At 39.4% G+C, this 16,734-nt stretch overlaps 2 protein-coding genes across 2 annotated transcripts in view; one reads left to right on the forward strand and one right to left on the reverse strand.

The window, feature by feature from the left end:
• Window positions 1-16,734, reverse strand: part of LOC126412798 (putative oxidoreductase GLYR1 homolog) — a 262,238-nt gene that overhangs the window by 197,791 nt on the left and 47,713 nt on the right. The window contains exons 6-7 of the mRNA XM_050082577.1: window positions 14,658-14,864; window positions 8,318-8,491 (exon numbers count right to left, since the gene is read on the reverse strand). Coding sequence (XP_049938534.1) covers window positions 8,318-8,491; window positions 14,658-14,864 — 381 coding nt within the window. The remainder of the gene's footprint in view (window positions 1-8,317; window positions 8,492-14,657; window positions 14,865-16,734) is intronic.
• On the forward strand, window positions 2,915-7,526 carry LOC126412796 (uncharacterized). Its single transcript, XM_050082575.1, has 5 exons — window positions 2,915-3,075; window positions 3,248-5,126; window positions 5,224-5,365; window positions 5,558-5,698; window positions 5,789-7,526. The coding sequence occupies exons 2-5, from the start codon at window positions 3,298-3,300 to the stop codon at window positions 6,557-6,559; spliced, it is 2,883 nt and encodes a 960-aa protein (XP_049938532.1). The 5' UTR covers window positions 2,915-3,075; window positions 3,248-3,297; the 3' UTR covers window positions 6,560-7,526.

Here is a 16,734-nt window from a genome sequence, read left to right on the forward strand (position 1 = left end):
CAGCGTGCGAGAGAGAGAGAGAGAGAGAGAGAGAGAGAGAGAGAGAGAGAGAGAGAAAGAGACCATATAGATTTTAGAGGAACAGTCATTGTCTGATGCTTCCATTCGTAGGGAGCATTAAGTTGCACTCCCCAATCATACTCAGGTGGTTTCCAGGTGAGGGCATTTCCGATGTCCTGTCAGATCTTGATCATAAATAAAGGTCATTGGTTGAGTTCCTCGAAATTTGTTTCGGTAGTTGGAAAACAGTCAGCAGTCACATGTAGGAATCGCCAATGTACGAGGGGGCTTTCAATACGTAATGCAATACATTTTTACTGAAATCATGTTCGTTTTATTGAGGATTCCATTACAGCATATTATTCCCTATCATTTTGGCTACAAAACCCTATTTTTCAACATTGTATCCGTTCAATGCGGCGACCTTGCGCAGCCTGTATGCCCACTAGGTACCACTCTACTGGTCGACGTCGGAGCCAACGTCTTGCCACATCAATAACTTCCTCGTCATCCACATCCTGTTTCCCGTGGACTGCATCCTTCATTGGGTCAAATAGAAGTCGGAAGGCGCGAGATCCGGGCTGTACGATGGATGAGAAATGAAATTTTGTGAGCTCCTCGACGGTGTGCAGACTTGGGCGAGGTCCTGCGTTGTCATGTAGAAGGAGAAGTTCGTTTGGATTTTATAGCGACGAATGTCCACACGACCCAACATAGCACGAGTCAGTTTTGTGCCGTCCGCCGGCTGGCACACGAGGAGATCGGACAGGTTTGCGCGACCTTGTTGCAATGACAGGCGCCTACCCACCGACTCACTCTGCTTTTGTTCACTCCCTGGTCACCGAAGACGTTTTGCAAGTGCCTATGAATATCTGCGATGCTCTGGTTCTCTGCCAGAAGACTCTCAAGTGACCACTCTGCTTCGAACGCACCTTCGTTACAGACGCCATTTCGAAGGCTACTTAGAGCGCCTCTACGCATCGGAACTTCGTGAAACTTTAGAGGCTGTGGCGAGGATATTCCACGGCATCCCACAAAAAATTCCGCATTTTTTCAACCGAAACTGGCCGAGAAAAAAACTGTGGCATTATTCACAGGCCGTCCCTTGTACATCTACATTCAAACTCTGCAAACGCACTGCAGAGCAGTTGTTTGGGCTTCTTCCTATTCCATTCGCGTATGGATCGCGAGAGGAATGACTTTAAACGCCTCTGTGAGCGCTATAATTAATGTAAACTTGTCCTACGGTAGTGATACATAGGAGGTGTAAATATATTCCTAGACTCATCATTTAAAGGTTGGGAACTCTTAAGTACGCCTTCTTGGGATAGTTTTCGTCTGGTCTTCAAGCGTTCGCCAGTTCAGTTTCTACAGCATTTCCCTGGCGCTCTCCCATGCTTCCAGCGAACACATGACCATTCATGCTGTCCCCTCTTTGTATACGTTCAATATCATCCCTTTGGTAAGCATCCCATACATTTGAGTAATATTGTAGGATGGGTCGTAGATATTAACAGCGAGCAATTTCCTTTGTAGACTCATTGAATTTCCTCTAGTTTTCTACCAATAAACCGAAGTCTGCCTCCTGTTTTAGGGTAATACTGAACCTATGTGATAGTTTTATATTTGCACGAGTTGACCTATTACAACTGTGACTCATTGATACTGAAATCACAGGGTGCTACGTTTCTTTTTCCATTTTATGCAGTGCACATATTTAAACATTTAAAGCAAGTTCCCAGTCTTCGGACCACTTAAAAATGTTAGGATGAATTTAATGAATGTGTGCGCAGCTTTTTATTTATTTATTTATTTTACACACACAACTTCGTTATAGATAACTGGTACGTCTGCGAAAAATCTGATGTTACGATTAATATTGCTCGCTGGGTCGTTACATTAATATACAACATGATCAGCAATGGTCCCAACATACTCGTACTTCCCTGGGGCACACATATGTTGCTTCTACATCCGTCGATAACTCACCATCCAAGGTAACAAGCTGCGGCCACCCTAGCAAATAAGCGATAAGATCGCACGTTTGATAATAAGCGTAAATGCTTTACGGGAGTCGAGAAATACTGCATGCCACGTGAAAAAAGTAATGAAATTGCAAATTTAACGCATTGGCTACCCAGGAGTGGCGCTGTGTGACCACTTCCGCTTAAACTCTTTGTGACAGAACTTTTAAAACAAAGTTGAGAGGTCTTGTGGCAGTTCACTCAACAAAATCGCCAAGTTAATCTAAATGTTGCCTGTCAGACTATAACAATTAATAAATATTTCTTGTTTTGAGCACGACGAATCAAGATATGGTTGCACTCTTCATAGCGGCACCTAGAATGAAGAGGTAGACAAAATCGTACGCAATAACGTTGCAAACGAATATCGTACACGTGTATAACGTTAACATTTCAGCAGAAGGGTTAATACCTACGCTTGTGCAGACCACTGAATTACTAGTGTAAACCTGAAATAATTAGAAGTTTGTTAACAACACAGCATCGTAAAATTGTCTACTTGTGCCTGACGCGTGAGTAGGCGCAGGTGGGCCCCTGATGGGTGAAGTATTGGTTATAAAGAGCGACATTAACAGATCGAGAATACTTCATGCAAGGGCGTCGTCGCACAACTAACTTCGTTCAGCATTATTAATACTGTTGTTTGCCTGTTGCTCCCTAAGCTCAAAACCACAAAGAAATGAATTACAAAGCATCTAAATCGGTTCCGTTAGATACAGGGTGCAGACAACGAGCTTAGGGGTACCGTACAACGGTTGAGAGAGAGAGAGAGAGAGAGAGAGAGAGAGAGAGAGAGATTGAGAGGCGTGTATGGAAGGGGAGGCGAGTTCCGCGCATGCGCAGACACTGCAGCGCGGTGTGCGACCCGGCCGGCCTGCAGTTCCGTATCCGTTCCCGTCGTGGCAAGTGTAGCGTACGCCATGCCGTGAATAGCTCCGCAACTCCCGCGCCAACGCCGATCAGCAGCAAAGCAGCCTCCCGCACCACGTTACTCCTACACGTCCGTTATATTATGGGAAAGTGTCGCGGGTTACTTCACCGATGGTGAAAGGTGAGTATAATCTGGAACGGACAGACGGCCATTTTAACTACAGCTGCCAAAACTCCGACGTCCCGTCACTTCATATGTGGAAGCGTCAATGCAGTTCGATACACAGCTGTCGAGTAGTGTGGACTGGTGCGGCCCGAGTGTGTGACGGCAGTCCGTTTGTGGCGTGTTGCAGGTAGCCCCGACAACTGAGCTCGGCCGCAGCAAAATGCACAGCTGTGAAAGATGAGAGCTTGCGACGCGAGCAGAAATGCCGGCACTTCTGCTCCGTGCGCGGCGTTCGTGGTGGCCGCGGCCGTGCTCGCGGCGGCCGCCCTGTGCCACGGCGCCTCCACCACGCTGCACCCGCGCCACCATTCCCGGCACTCCAGCGCCGCGTGCCCCACCGAGTGCCGCTGCTTCAGGGAGCACCACTCGTCACAGCTGCACTTCCACGTGGAATGCACCGACTGCCTGCCGCACGTGCAAGTCCCCGCCGGCGCCGTCCGCGTCTCCTTCACCGACGTACAGCCAGAGTGCCTCTCCAATTACACATTCTACGATTCCCCTTCGCTCGATTATCTGTCCTGGCAGTTTAGTAGGCTGAAATCCGCCAACGAAACCTTATTCCACAAACTGACGCTTTTAGAGAACGTCGATCTCAGTCACAATGAGCTCGAATCCCTCTCATCTCACACCTTTCACTCTCTCCTCTCACTCAGAGTGCTCAATTTATCTTACAATCAATTGCACGACCTCCCAGAAAATGTATTTGACGGTTTGGATAAATTAGAACTGCTGTCTCTTAGTTATAATGAATTTCACGTGATACCTTTCCAAATATTTGCCCCCTTGAAGCAACTGTCATTTCTGGATTTATCATTTAACATGCTCACTACGATACACGACGATTTTTTCTTGCCCAACAGCAAACTGCGTACAGTAAATCTACAGTGTAATGCCATAAGTAGAATTGCTATCAATGCCTTTAATGGTCTACACGAACTAAAATTGCTCTCTCTCTACAACAATTCACTAGCGGAAATTCCCAGCCGTCTTTTCCGGGAACTGAGCACTTTACAGACTCTGAATCTAGCTCACAATTACATAAAAAATCTGACGAGTAATTCATTTTTTGGGCTCCATCAGCTGAAATTGCTCAATTTGAGTAGTAATCCAATACAGAGGATACCGACAGATCTGTTTCTCCCGTGTGGGCAACTGAACACCCTCATTCTGGAAGATACGAAAATTCACGAAGTAAAGGGTTCCGACTTAAGAGGTCTGTCTAATCTCAATTCTCTCGTATTAAAAAGAAATTCATATCTCGAACATATCGATAATTTTGTCCTTAACCACACTCCGAGGATACAGCATGTTGATCTCAGCAGTAACAATCTGACTCACTTGCCAATTTCATTGAGGAGCCTGAGTGATGTGAGAGAGATAAGACTGGCAAACAATCCGTGGGCTTGTGACTGCCAAATGCTCTGGTTTTTAGAATGGAGCCAGAATGTTGCTATCCCAAAGACTGAACTACACTGTGCGAACAATCCTCACAACGTAAAACAAAACAATATGATCCTAATTCTGAGGAGCTTGAACTGTAGGCCAACAACCTTTGTTAGTGCAACACCTCAGAAAATGTACCCACTGCGGTCTCATGCCATGCTCCACTGTTCATTTAGTGGCAGCCCTGCCCCTTCTATAACGTGGATGACACCGACAGCAGAAGTTTTTCACTGGAATCCTGATCCTGGTATCCGTGGTGTTTTTGATCATCATCCACCAGCACACTTTACAAACATGCAGCCTATAGATCACAGCAAGTCACGCATAAAAGTCCTCGAAAATGGCACCCTGTACATTAAATATATAAAACGCTCTGACTGTGGTGAATACATTTGTTTTGCCTCAAACCCTATATCCAATGCCACTGCTCGAGTAATGCTTAACATTGACCCAATTACAATTCAGCAAATAAAAGTGATAAGTCTTCTTGTAGGTATAGCAAGTGCTGCTGCTTTTCTTCTCCTAACTCTGGTGGTAAAACTGTTCATTTATTTAATACACAAGTAAGTAGAGCACAGTTATATTGCCTTCGCTTTTACAATGTCATTATTATTACAGTAATTGCACAGTGAAAATATATTTATGCTTACTGTATTAAAGGACTGGCTGGCACCAGTACTGCTGCTGCTGTCGAAGAGACAGAATATCACCCCGAGCAAAGCAGATCTACCAAATGCTAGACAATATTGAGCAGTATAAGACACAGCAATTGGAAAAACTAAGAGAAAATTATACATTACAGGTATGAAACAAAGATCTGTGGAAACATCTGTATGTACTGCATTTGACTTTATATTCTGCAATGGACAGTTTCTTAAATTGATTATTCTACTTGGAAGTATATTTACAATTTTGTTAAATTATATTCCAAAACAGCCCAGAAAAACTGTAAAATTTAAAAATAACAAAAATTATCTTTTTTCCTTGTTCACAGGTGCATAGAATTAGGGATAATTGTGCTCAGCAAGTAGAATGGATCCAAACAAGCTACCAGGGTCAAGTTAAGCACTTGAAGGATTTTAGAGATTATGGCACAAATCATTTAACATCCATCAGAGATCAATACTATGAGCAGGTAATGCATAAAAAAATAAATACATAAAAAGAATTGTGCAAGAATTATATGGTGGAATACTTTTAAGTTACACTATTTCTCTCTTTGCAGATAAGGCGAGTTAGAGATTATTCAACTGGGCAGCTTAACTGGGTACGAGAAAATTATGTCTTCCAACGCAACAGGATTCGCAAGTTCAGTGCTCATCAGATACTTCGTTTCAGGGAATCTTACAAATTCCAGCAACAAACACTTGCCAAACTTCTAGAAAATCTACCGGGATTCTATTTTGAAAACTGCCGCTCTGGGTCCTGTGGTCGTACGGACTCTGCAGTTTTTGAACCTGAAGAGGAAAATGTTGAAGTCTACCTAAAAACAAAAGCATATGCCAGCACTTCAATAAATGATTCAAATAACTCTGATGATACACAGAGTCATATATCACTCTATTACACACCAAGTGAATTATCATCAGAAAGTCCTAACTTTTCTCCAGTGAGTACTGCTAGTCAATTGGAGTCTAAATTTAACATCAGTATGGAGAGAGAGTTGCCTGAAGAAGAAACTGTGGAACCACAAACCTCTCCATACTTTTCTCCTGTCCTGTGCCAGTCTAAAGGAAAGAGAACAAGAAGTGTAGCAGCAACCAAATTGTCAACGGAAGACTGTGCTGTGTTTCAGTGTGCTAAAGTGAACAGAAGTGGAAGTAGTAGTGATGTGAAAGTGCAGGAGGCAGGTACTCCTGAAGAAGTGGCAGTGCTACTACCCCAGCTCCATTTGAGTGCACATGGGTCATCAGAAGTGTTTGTCTCAAAATGTGATGATGATGTGGCGAGTGACCAGGGAAAGCAACCAACACCAAGTCATGAAACTGCGCTGTAGAGCTAAGGAAAGCTGGGTGTGGTATTTTACTTATTTAAATAACTGTGATATGTTCCATTGAAGAATGTGCTCAGTGCAGAGTGTGTGTGTGTGTGTGTGTGTGTGTGTGTGTGTGTGTGTGTGTGCGCGCGCGTGCGCGCGTGCGCATCAGAGAGAGAGAGAGAGAGAGAGAGAGAGAGAGAGATAGATAGATAGATATTCTCCTATGCTGTGATTTCTCAACTTCCATGAACTGTAATAAGCATTCATGGCTGCCAGTGGTAGGTAGATGAAGCTTAAAATCTCTACTGTAGTCTTTTGTTTCAACAATTTCCAAAATGTTTTGCAAAGAATCTTTTGGAAATTTTAGGTTTTAGCGACAACTAAAATTTCTTTAGTCATTCTCTCATGCAATAAATAATTAAATCAAATGTAGGGTCACATTTTAATGAACAGTAATTGCTGCTTAACTGAAACATCACAAATACAGTAAAAATGATGGTGTGTAATGGAACTTGTTTTAGCAATCTAATTGTACACTGGGGGATCTTCTCCTTTGTGGAATCTCAATAACTAAGTGTTTTCTTGTTTTAAGAAAAGCTTTTCAAGATGCACTGTCATGGTTAAAAATCCTGTAGGAGACACTGCCATACAATTATAAAACATACAAAAGACTGAGGGGTTGGGTATTGTTTAGACAGGAACTGAACTATCAGCAATGAAACTTATTCTCAGAGTAAGTTTCAGGATGTTTCACTTTACGGTTCATCTTGAAAAGCTGATTTTTTTCCCCCCTGTTGAAACACAAAAACATGGAAAAGAAATTCATTACCTACCACAAACTAGACAAAGGAAGTTCTTCAATACAATAATTAGCTAAAATGTTACTGAGATTAAAAAGCACCATTTTAGTAACAATGTTGAGAATGGATACTTATATTTTTGTGGTAATTCTGTAATGTTGAAAATAAACAGCTTTTGAAAACTATTGCTTGCTGTTCCCACTGATATCATTCTCAGCTCTGCCATTACCAGAGATTTTCCACTGTGTCACATGTAAAACTGCCCTGTTCAGTATTCTTTAAAAATGGCAAATTTAAATTAAAATGAATTTCAATGTCTAGTTTTCAAAAATTTCAGATGTGGTAGTTCTTGCTAATTATATTTTACATCGACAGGAGTCATTTTTATTTCCTGCATCAAAAAATTTTTAAACCACCTAATTTCAGAACATGTAGATTGGATACTGGACATTTGACATCTTGATCTATGGGCACCACCAACCTATTTCAGCAGTGTGCACCACTCCATTGCAATATTCATAGTTCATAGAGATTGAGTGTTTTATTGGATAGATACAACACAGAATACTGTGACAATTCAAAAATCTTCTGAAAGTTTCCTATTTCATTAAAGTTCACGTCATCTCATTGTTCAATGTCTTGAGGCAAGTGGTAAAGTGTCAAGAATGGGGTTTGATCCCATATTTGTATCTGTCAATTTTCACTTGTGGCAATGTGTGCTAATGTGGGGGAAAAAAGCTGCACCATGGTTTGGTGTCCACCTTGAACTTTAGCCCCCCTACAAACAGCTAGTAAGTCAGTTCAGTGGTCAGAGGAAGGTAATGGCATATTACCTCAAATAGGACCATATCAACTTCAGCAGTCTGGTGTTCAAACCAACCTTCAAGCTTTATCTTTTTAATGTCTTCAAGACATCTCATCAATCATAAACAACAAACATGTTCTATTTAATTATTAAAAATCATAGCTGTCTTACCTTTTCCGGCGTCCTATTCCAGACAATCACTGAATGGCCTGAATTTAGTAAATTCTTCACAATTCCTGAGCCCATGATTCCCAGACCGAGAAAGCCAAATTTGAGATCAGATGGTAGAATATTCTTTTCTTTTAGAGTCTGTGTAACACTCTCTACATCCAAAATAGGAGTTTCCTACAACAAAACTGACAATTAGACAAACTTTGAATATAATTATTTCTTAAGGGAATGCATTCAATGTAAGTAATCTCTTGGGGTTCCAGATGAGACAGCATACAAAATAAAAGTGCAAATGCAAAAACAGCAGAAATAGTAAGATGATAAATCAAACAACAATGCCACGAGCTTTTTGATGATGAGATACACACATTTTAAGCCACTAGCCAATTTATGAGAGAAATTTAGCAATACTTCTATGTAAAACCACAGGCTGCAATTATCAGTGAGAGGTAATTGCCATCTTCACCTCTTAAAATTTATCCATATCTTAATACACTAAGTTTTGGTCTTACTTTGGTGTTTGTACTACGTTATGGAAAAAGCTTGTTGGGGGACAAAGCATTCTGGTATTTCACTTTGCTTCACATGAATTATACAGGCAAATTATGGAAGGAGCTACATTTTCAACAAGAAGTATGCAGGTGACAAAATAATAGCAAAGATAGAGACAGAATCGTAAAACAGCTCAGTCACTGTGATGAAACATTCTAAGAAAGCTAAACATCCATGCACATTTCTGTCAAATGTATGCAGATTTACAGAAGATGGTCTGTTTAAGGGGATGTATGAGGTGCCTCATATCAAATTGCTTGCCATATGAATGTTATCGGAAATGGAGGAATGTTTCATACGAGTCGTCAGCTTTGACCAGTGACAAGGGAAACCTGCAACAAATGCCATAAACAATGCCGACTATAACATGTTGTTGTTTGTGATTAATTCAAATGGATTAATGTACAGATCAGTCAGTCATCACAACCAGGTATTTTAGCATAACATTCATTGGCTTCGCCAACTCAACCGAATTGTCACCTTCCAACATAACACATACCTTGAGCTATGCTACAGATTGGTATGTCACAACAACCAGTTTTATTTGTTTGCCATCATAGTCATTGGATTCACAAACTAACAACAAAACTATGAATATATGCACCAAAAGGTGACAGCAGCCATTAACGATACATCACTGGTGAAAGCTGCAAACATTCCTCTTAACCCAATGTTATCTATGGTAACACCCACCATCATTTATACTGCCAACAATCCTTTTCACACAGTGTTATATGCCTCTTACAAAAGTCATATACTGGCAACCATATTGTCACAGCACATCTCATTACTTACAAAGACAAAATTGGTACCTGGCCTGAACCATTCAACTACCAATGTCAGATCATTAACATGATTTATAACAAGAATTTCAATGACTAAAAGGAAGTCACCATCATCAATTAAAAATTAAACACTCTTCTAGTCACACTTCTACACACAATTACATTTATGTGGTAAAGGATTTGCAGCTTTCAACAAGTCAATTGCTGTGTTAGCTTGCTGTTAATGAGTAACACCCTCCTACCTTCCACTACACTAAATTGTTATCTTACTGATCCTCAACAATGTCCATACTCATCCTCAACAATGTCCATACTCATCCTCAACAATGTCCATACTCATCCTCAACAATGTCCATACTCATCCTCAACAATGTCCATACTCATCCTCAACAATGTCCATACCAATATAGAGTGATCCAAAATTCGTACACTCTGAAAGTACAGGGTGCTTTCTTCCTTGCTAGCACTACAAAAAAGTAATAAAATCTTGTCCCTTAAATATTTTCAGTAGAAAATGGATGTCAACGAAAGGAAATTTGGAAACAATGTAATCAATCACATGTATGACAAGCAGCTTCATCATTCAATACTCTGTAATTGCGCCATCCAGCTAATGCTGCCCAAAAATGCTGTAGTACAGTGTTTCTTAAATAATGTGTATATACCTCAACTACAGCATTCTTCAATGTTGAGTATAATTATTGGCCATGTAAGTGAAACATGTTCATACTTAGTTTAAAGAAATTATCTGTTTTAAGACAGAAATACCCACAAAACATATTAATTTGGAGATTTTAAACAAATTTCTTATATTAAGTAAGAGTGGTTAATGTTTTTTCCTTCTTTTTCTGTTTTTAAAGGCTCACAATGGAATGGATAGCATGAAGCGGCAACATACATGTGTAAATGTGAAGAAAAACAACTGTAGTCTCGTTTCTGTGTTAGAAATAAATAATTGCTCACATTTTGTGTAAGACTTGCTGTAATTGCTGCATTAACAATTAAGAAGCCTGATAATGTATTACACTGCCTAAAATTATAAATCAGAATCAAACTTGAGTAATGTATCTCAAAACACTACTCACTGTACTAAGTAGGCAGCACACCAACAGAATACTGATCGCAGATAAGTGTCATACAGGTGACTGATTAGTGTTGCCAAATTACCTTTCTTTGAAGAATACTTTCTTCTGAAAATCTGCCCAATTTTGTGAAATTTTGTTAGAGACTCTTTTCACTCTTAGTATGCAATTATCATGCTGTGGTGTCCGAGGGTGTAAAATTTGATTCACCCAATACATGGTCACGTGCAATTTGTACAAAATTTCCGACCCTGGATTCAAAACAAAGGTGGTAAGTGGGAAAGAGCAGAGTTATCAACAAATCCTATCATCATCAAAATTTCTAGATGCAAGCGACTTGAATAGGCCTGTAAAATTTTACCCAATAGTTATTTGCCTAAATGCATTTGACAACCATCAAATTTGGTTTACATAGCATCTCTGCATAACTGCTGCAAACTACATTTACTTGAAACTGTTTGCTGTAGTCAGGCCTTCGTCTCCCTCTACAATTTTTCCCCCCACACTAGCTCCCATTACCAAACGGACTATTTCTTGATGGTCAGACTGTGTCATTTCAACATACTCCTTCTTTTGGTCAAGTTATACCACAAAGCCATGTCCATACGATGAATTTTTTGTGTTAAACTTCGCACATTAATTTCCAATAGTGCAACTACACACGTGCATTTGTGCATGCGTAATTTCCTGGAAATGGAATCTGTGCATAAAGCACATTGCTACCTGTCTTCGGCGGCACACTGCGCTTTTTAACTGACGATGGGCAGCTGGGATCTGTATGTGTTTGATTGTGTACTGTGTTGAGGTTACGCTGTAAAGTGATTTATGTGCAATAATGTCTGTTGACTCAACAGGAAGCACATTTAAGTTTATAGGTGATTACAGACAAAGAAAAAAATCAAGTGTAAAACTGCTTCCGACAGTTATTTGAATAAAAATTTGAGATGTGTCGCCATGAGTGTCACATATTAGATAAAAAGGCTCCCATCATATTTCTGTAAACAATAAGATACCATAAATTTTGAAGTAGGAAAACTGAAAAGAATAACCCAAAAATTTATGAACAGTGTATATGAAAACTCTGGTGGACGAATATTTGTACTGTGGTGACTTAAAGACACAATAACTGAGTAGCCTGACATCTGAACAACAGAAACTGAAAAACACAACCTCTGTTCTAGTAGATTCTGGCATTTATGAAATTCCCAAATATGCCATGTCCAAGGATGCTAATCTACATGTCACATTTCATGATTAAATACAAATGATGCATTGACAGTAAATTAACCTTCACATATGACAAAGAACCTCCCTTAAGTATATATGTCAGTCTTAGGAACAATAACTTTTTATTTTTATGTATTTATTTATTTATTTGTGTTCCTTCGATCCAGTATGCAAGGGAACTGCATGGATATGGAACGAGTCATAATTATACATGAGAACAGTACTTATGGATGCTCATAGATAAAAATTTTAATACTGTACAGGAACAAAATATGCTAATAATTAAAAGCTTAGGGATTTCCTACAGTGAAAAGAGGTATAAAACAATCAAATAATAAATTACAAGTTACAAATGTGATAGAACTGAAATGCTTTGTTTTGAAAAGAGGAATAAATGACTCAAACGAATATACAAATCGCTATTTACTAGGTAACAAAATTTTATTGCCAGGCTTATCGCTGCAGTTTCCCAAGCAGAAAATCTAAAATCTCGCCATGACCTCCTCCTGAAACTTGCAGACAGAATGTTGTCTTCACTTTTTACTGTGTATAAACACTTCTTTACCTACAATCGCTTTTGTTTTCTTTTTCTGTCGCCTTTTCATCATAATAAATGGAACAGAAACTCCAAAGCGAATAAGGGGATTCACACAGCAGACTGCTTGCGCGAACCCATGGACTGCAGAACGCCTATGCATACATGGAGTCTTTCCACGAATTTTTGTGCATGCCCTTTTATTCCTTTGTGTCTGCGATTGCGCACAATGAAAGAGGCATCATGTGGACATACCTTAAGATCTTCTCTCTTCAACTCGACACCTCTCCATCATTTAATCTCTTCACACATTTAATCTTCAGCATTTGTATGTAATACCTCATTTCAAATATTTCTAGGTTCATCAGGCTGTACTGTTTATTGTCCATGGTTCACTTTCATCTAAGGATTCACTCCAGACAAATACTTTCAGAAAAGGCTTCCTACCACAAATTTATATAGGTGTATTTTACACATAAACATTTCTTGCTATTGCAAATCCACACTTACTACCATTTTTACTTCAATGGTTTTTGTTCCTCTTATTACGTGTAACGGAAACACTGAACATTTTCTTCACGCCACTCCTGTGGCAATAATTTGAAACTGGGATTTTAGTTTGCACAGTTATAATGTTCCTGCGTGTAGTAGTTGTGTTGGGATGATAGCACAAGTATTGAAAAGTCAGTGCACCACATCAAACCAGTAAAAAGACTGGCAACTTAAGAAACTCCTATATATTATCTGAAGGCCAGAATCATGTGGTTTGATGAAATAGCAGGGACTGAAATTTTATGAGTACTTAAGACAGAACTGATCTCAACCCAGTCGGAATAACACAGTGATGTTAACATTCAACATCATAATGAAATTTTCACTCTGCAATGGGGTGTGCGCTGATATGAAACATCCTGGCAGATTAAAACTGTGCGCCAAACTTTTGCGGCAAGTGCTCTAATGACTGAACTACCCACGTGCGACTCACGATCATACGCTCTGTTGCAAAGCAAAACTTTCATTCTGAGAACATCCCCTAGGCTTTGGCTCAGCCATGCCTCCACAATATTCTTTCTTCCATGAGTTTTAGTCCTGTAAGTTTTGTAGGAGAACTTCTGAAGTTTGGAAGATAGGAGAGGTTCTGGCAGAAGTAAAGCAGTGAGGACAGATCATGTGTTGTGCTTGGTTAGCTCGGTTGGTGGAGCACTTGCCTGGGAAAGGAAGAGATCCTGAGTGGGTACAGGTCTATTAAGTGCATCTTTGTGAAAGACATCTAAATGTCAGCAGAGTGTTTAGAATCATACCTGATTGACTTTTCTAAGTCTGAGTTTGGCACATAGTTTTAATCTGCAAAGAAGTTTCATACTCAACACACCAATACTATACAACAATTCAACATATTGCAGAGGAAAAGGAAGAAATTTACTGGAGCATTATACCACAATTTAACAGATGTTTTTCTCTAAATGTGTTTTTGTTGTCGGATGGTAGCTGCAGTTGAGGTCATCAGTCCAAAGATTGGTCTGATGCAGCTCATCACACAGATCCATCTTGTACTTCCATATCTGTATGACCCTGCACAAATTTGAACTTGCTTACTGTATTCAAACCTAGGTCTCCCTCTATAGTGTTTACCCCCATACTTCTTCCATCATCAAATTAACTATTCGGAGATGCTTCAGGTAGCTCCTGTCACTCTATTCCTTCTTTTAATCAACAAGTGCCATAATGCTCATTTCTCACATCTGATCCCTTACCTCTTCATCAGTTATGTGATCTACTCATTTAATCTTCTGTAGCCTAATGGAAAAAGGTGGTACATATACAATCAAGCTTAAAAATTTAATGTGGGTACAAGGCTATTAAGTGCATCTTTGTAAAAGACATCTAAATGTCAACAGAATATTCAGAATCATCCCTGATTGACTTTTCTAATATTCAGTTATACACTGTGTATGATACATTATTTATTTCCTCAGTATAGTCTCACAACCTACAGACATTACCACCACCACCACCACCACCACCACCACCACCACCACAACTACGGTGAAAGCAAATCTATTCTGTAGCTCTTAAATGTGTTCTACAATTGTGTTGCTGCACCTAGTTTAACCTAACTGAATTTTTATATCTACAAAATTGAAGAATGTTATACTCACAGGGCGTATAATATTTGACGGGCGCTCCAATAAATTTGATGCAGCTCCTTTCCTTGGACTTGGGCTGTGATTAACAAGATTTGGTGAAATGTTATGTTTTATCCTAACACTATCATCTTCCAAAGATTGACTTCGAGCCTTTTTCGGTGTTGGAGTATCCTTCATTTTATCTGAAGGCCCTCTTTTAATGTTTTTAACAGGTGTCTCCTGTAACACAAGACAATTACCACTATCAGTTAAATGTCTACTATTATATTAAGATGGGAAAAATGGCACTACCTTAGCATTTACTGTATCAATAATATATTTGTTCTACAAAAAACAGATTAAAACTGAATGATTATATATAATAATTCAGACCTTCACAAACTTTCCAAAGAACTATTTTTTTCTGATTCTGCACAAAATGGTCACAGTAGAGCTCAAATTATACGCCATGTTCCAATAATTAATGGAACTAACTCCATTCTGTTGGTTGTTTTCGTTGTTATATTAGCCCATGTGGCCATCATTCCTTCTTATGTAATCCTCTTTACAGTCTTTGTTGTTGTCTGTCTTGTTTAAACTGTCATCTGTTTTCTACCTTATGTCCTAATCCACTCGTATACTTTCTGTATAATCTCCTTTTATGTGTGTGTTCTACCGCCACTTGGTGAGGTTTTTTTTTTTTTTATCTATCAAATTACAACTCCATTCTGTTCCTTGTAATTTACATTTTTCATTTGTGCAATGTCACAAAGGCATTTCATCGGCCTACAACACACGTTTAACTTTAAGTGTCAAGTTCCAACTGCCAAGCCTCTAAAGCATTTAGGCATTTGGGGAAAGAAAGAGGAACGTAAATCAAGAAATGATGCCCCTTACAATGCTATCGGCTAGTAATTATTATTCATTAATATGGGAGTCCTCTTGCATTTCTTTATTATGAAAGAAACAGTCAAAATAAGACATACATCAACCTGATAATCCCCTGGTGTCTCTGATGTGTACTGTGTTGTATTCTCCCAGCAATAAGGAAACAGGAAGGATGGGACTAATTAACTGGTATAAAGGGGAAATTATGATTCTGCATAGTTGTAGTAGTAAACTCTAAATGATGTAGGAAATATTAACAACATGCTTTCATTTCATGACAGGATTACCATATCCAAAGCATCATTCAGGTGACTAAAATGTTGCTTCTGAGTCCTACATTGTTAGACACACAATTGATTTCAAACACAAAAATCAAACTGCCATGTATACAATAACGGCTTGTAGTGTAAAAAACTGTGCTAACATGGCTTAAGAATATCCTAGAAGGCACATTATTTATATAGCTTTCCATACTTCTTCAGATCATATAAAGTCTCCAGATACACATTTTCCTTCATTGATGCACATAGTAGTGAACTTGTTGGCTGTTTAAGTGTAATACATTCAATACTTGCATCTACTAATATTTTGACATGCCAAAACGCATGTTTGACAAAAGGGGTAGATGGAGAATGGAAAGGCTACGCCGCAGAGGGGAAGAGGAAGAGACAAGCGGCACAGGAAGGGATGTACGTGGCATACAGGCAAAAGGAAAGAAAGACAAAGAGAATGTCAGCAGGTTTGTAGAACAGAGTTTGATACGGGGAAGTGGTAGAGTCAAAAGAGTGATGGCATGCAGAGTATAAGGGAGGTTGAGAGACAGCAAGCAATCAGAGAGAAACGGAGGGAGAGGCAGCCAGCATATTCAGAGTACATGATTGAGACATGGAAAGCACATAATATGAGGGAGGAATGGAGACCTCAAATAGGCCTAGTGACAGGGTGGAAAGGAAGAAGGTAGCGAGCAGACAGGAGTGGGAATGAGGGAGATGTTCAGGTAGAAAATCAAAGGTGCCACTGCCAAATGTACATCATACATACAATGCCTAGAGCACCTTAACTCTATATAATTGGGAATTTATTGTGACAACTTCAAACCAGCAAATGGAAGCTCTTTATTCATGTGGTTGTTGTTGTTGTTGTTGTTCCCAGTCAGTCTATCTTGTGCAATTGTTTTCATATTAACATAACTACTGCATCCTTTTGAACCTGCTTATAAACT

Source organism: Schistocerca serialis, chromosome 7 (assembly GCF_023864345.2).
Source record: "Schistocerca serialis cubense isolate TAMUIC-IGC-003099 chromosome 7, iqSchSeri2.2, whole genome shotgun sequence".
NCBI classification, from domain to species: Eukaryota; Metazoa; Arthropoda; class Insecta; order Orthoptera; family Acrididae; genus Schistocerca; species Schistocerca serialis.

What these genes read in the sequence shown, in the direction of transcription:
- LOC126412796 (XM_050082575.1), top strand. Translation starts at nt 3,298, where the DNA reads ATGAGAGCTTGCGACGCGAGCAGAAATGCCGGCACTTCTGCTCCGTGC. An exon ending in TTCATTTATTTAATACACAA is followed by an intron (nt 5,127 to 5,223) that starts GTAAGTAGAGCA and finishes ACTGTATTAAAG; the next exon opens with GACTGGCTGGCACCAGTACT. An exon ending in GAGAAAATTATACATTACAG is followed by an intron (nt 5,366 to 5,557) that starts GTATGAAACAAA and finishes CCTTGTTCACAG; the next exon opens with GTGCATAGAATTAGGGATAA.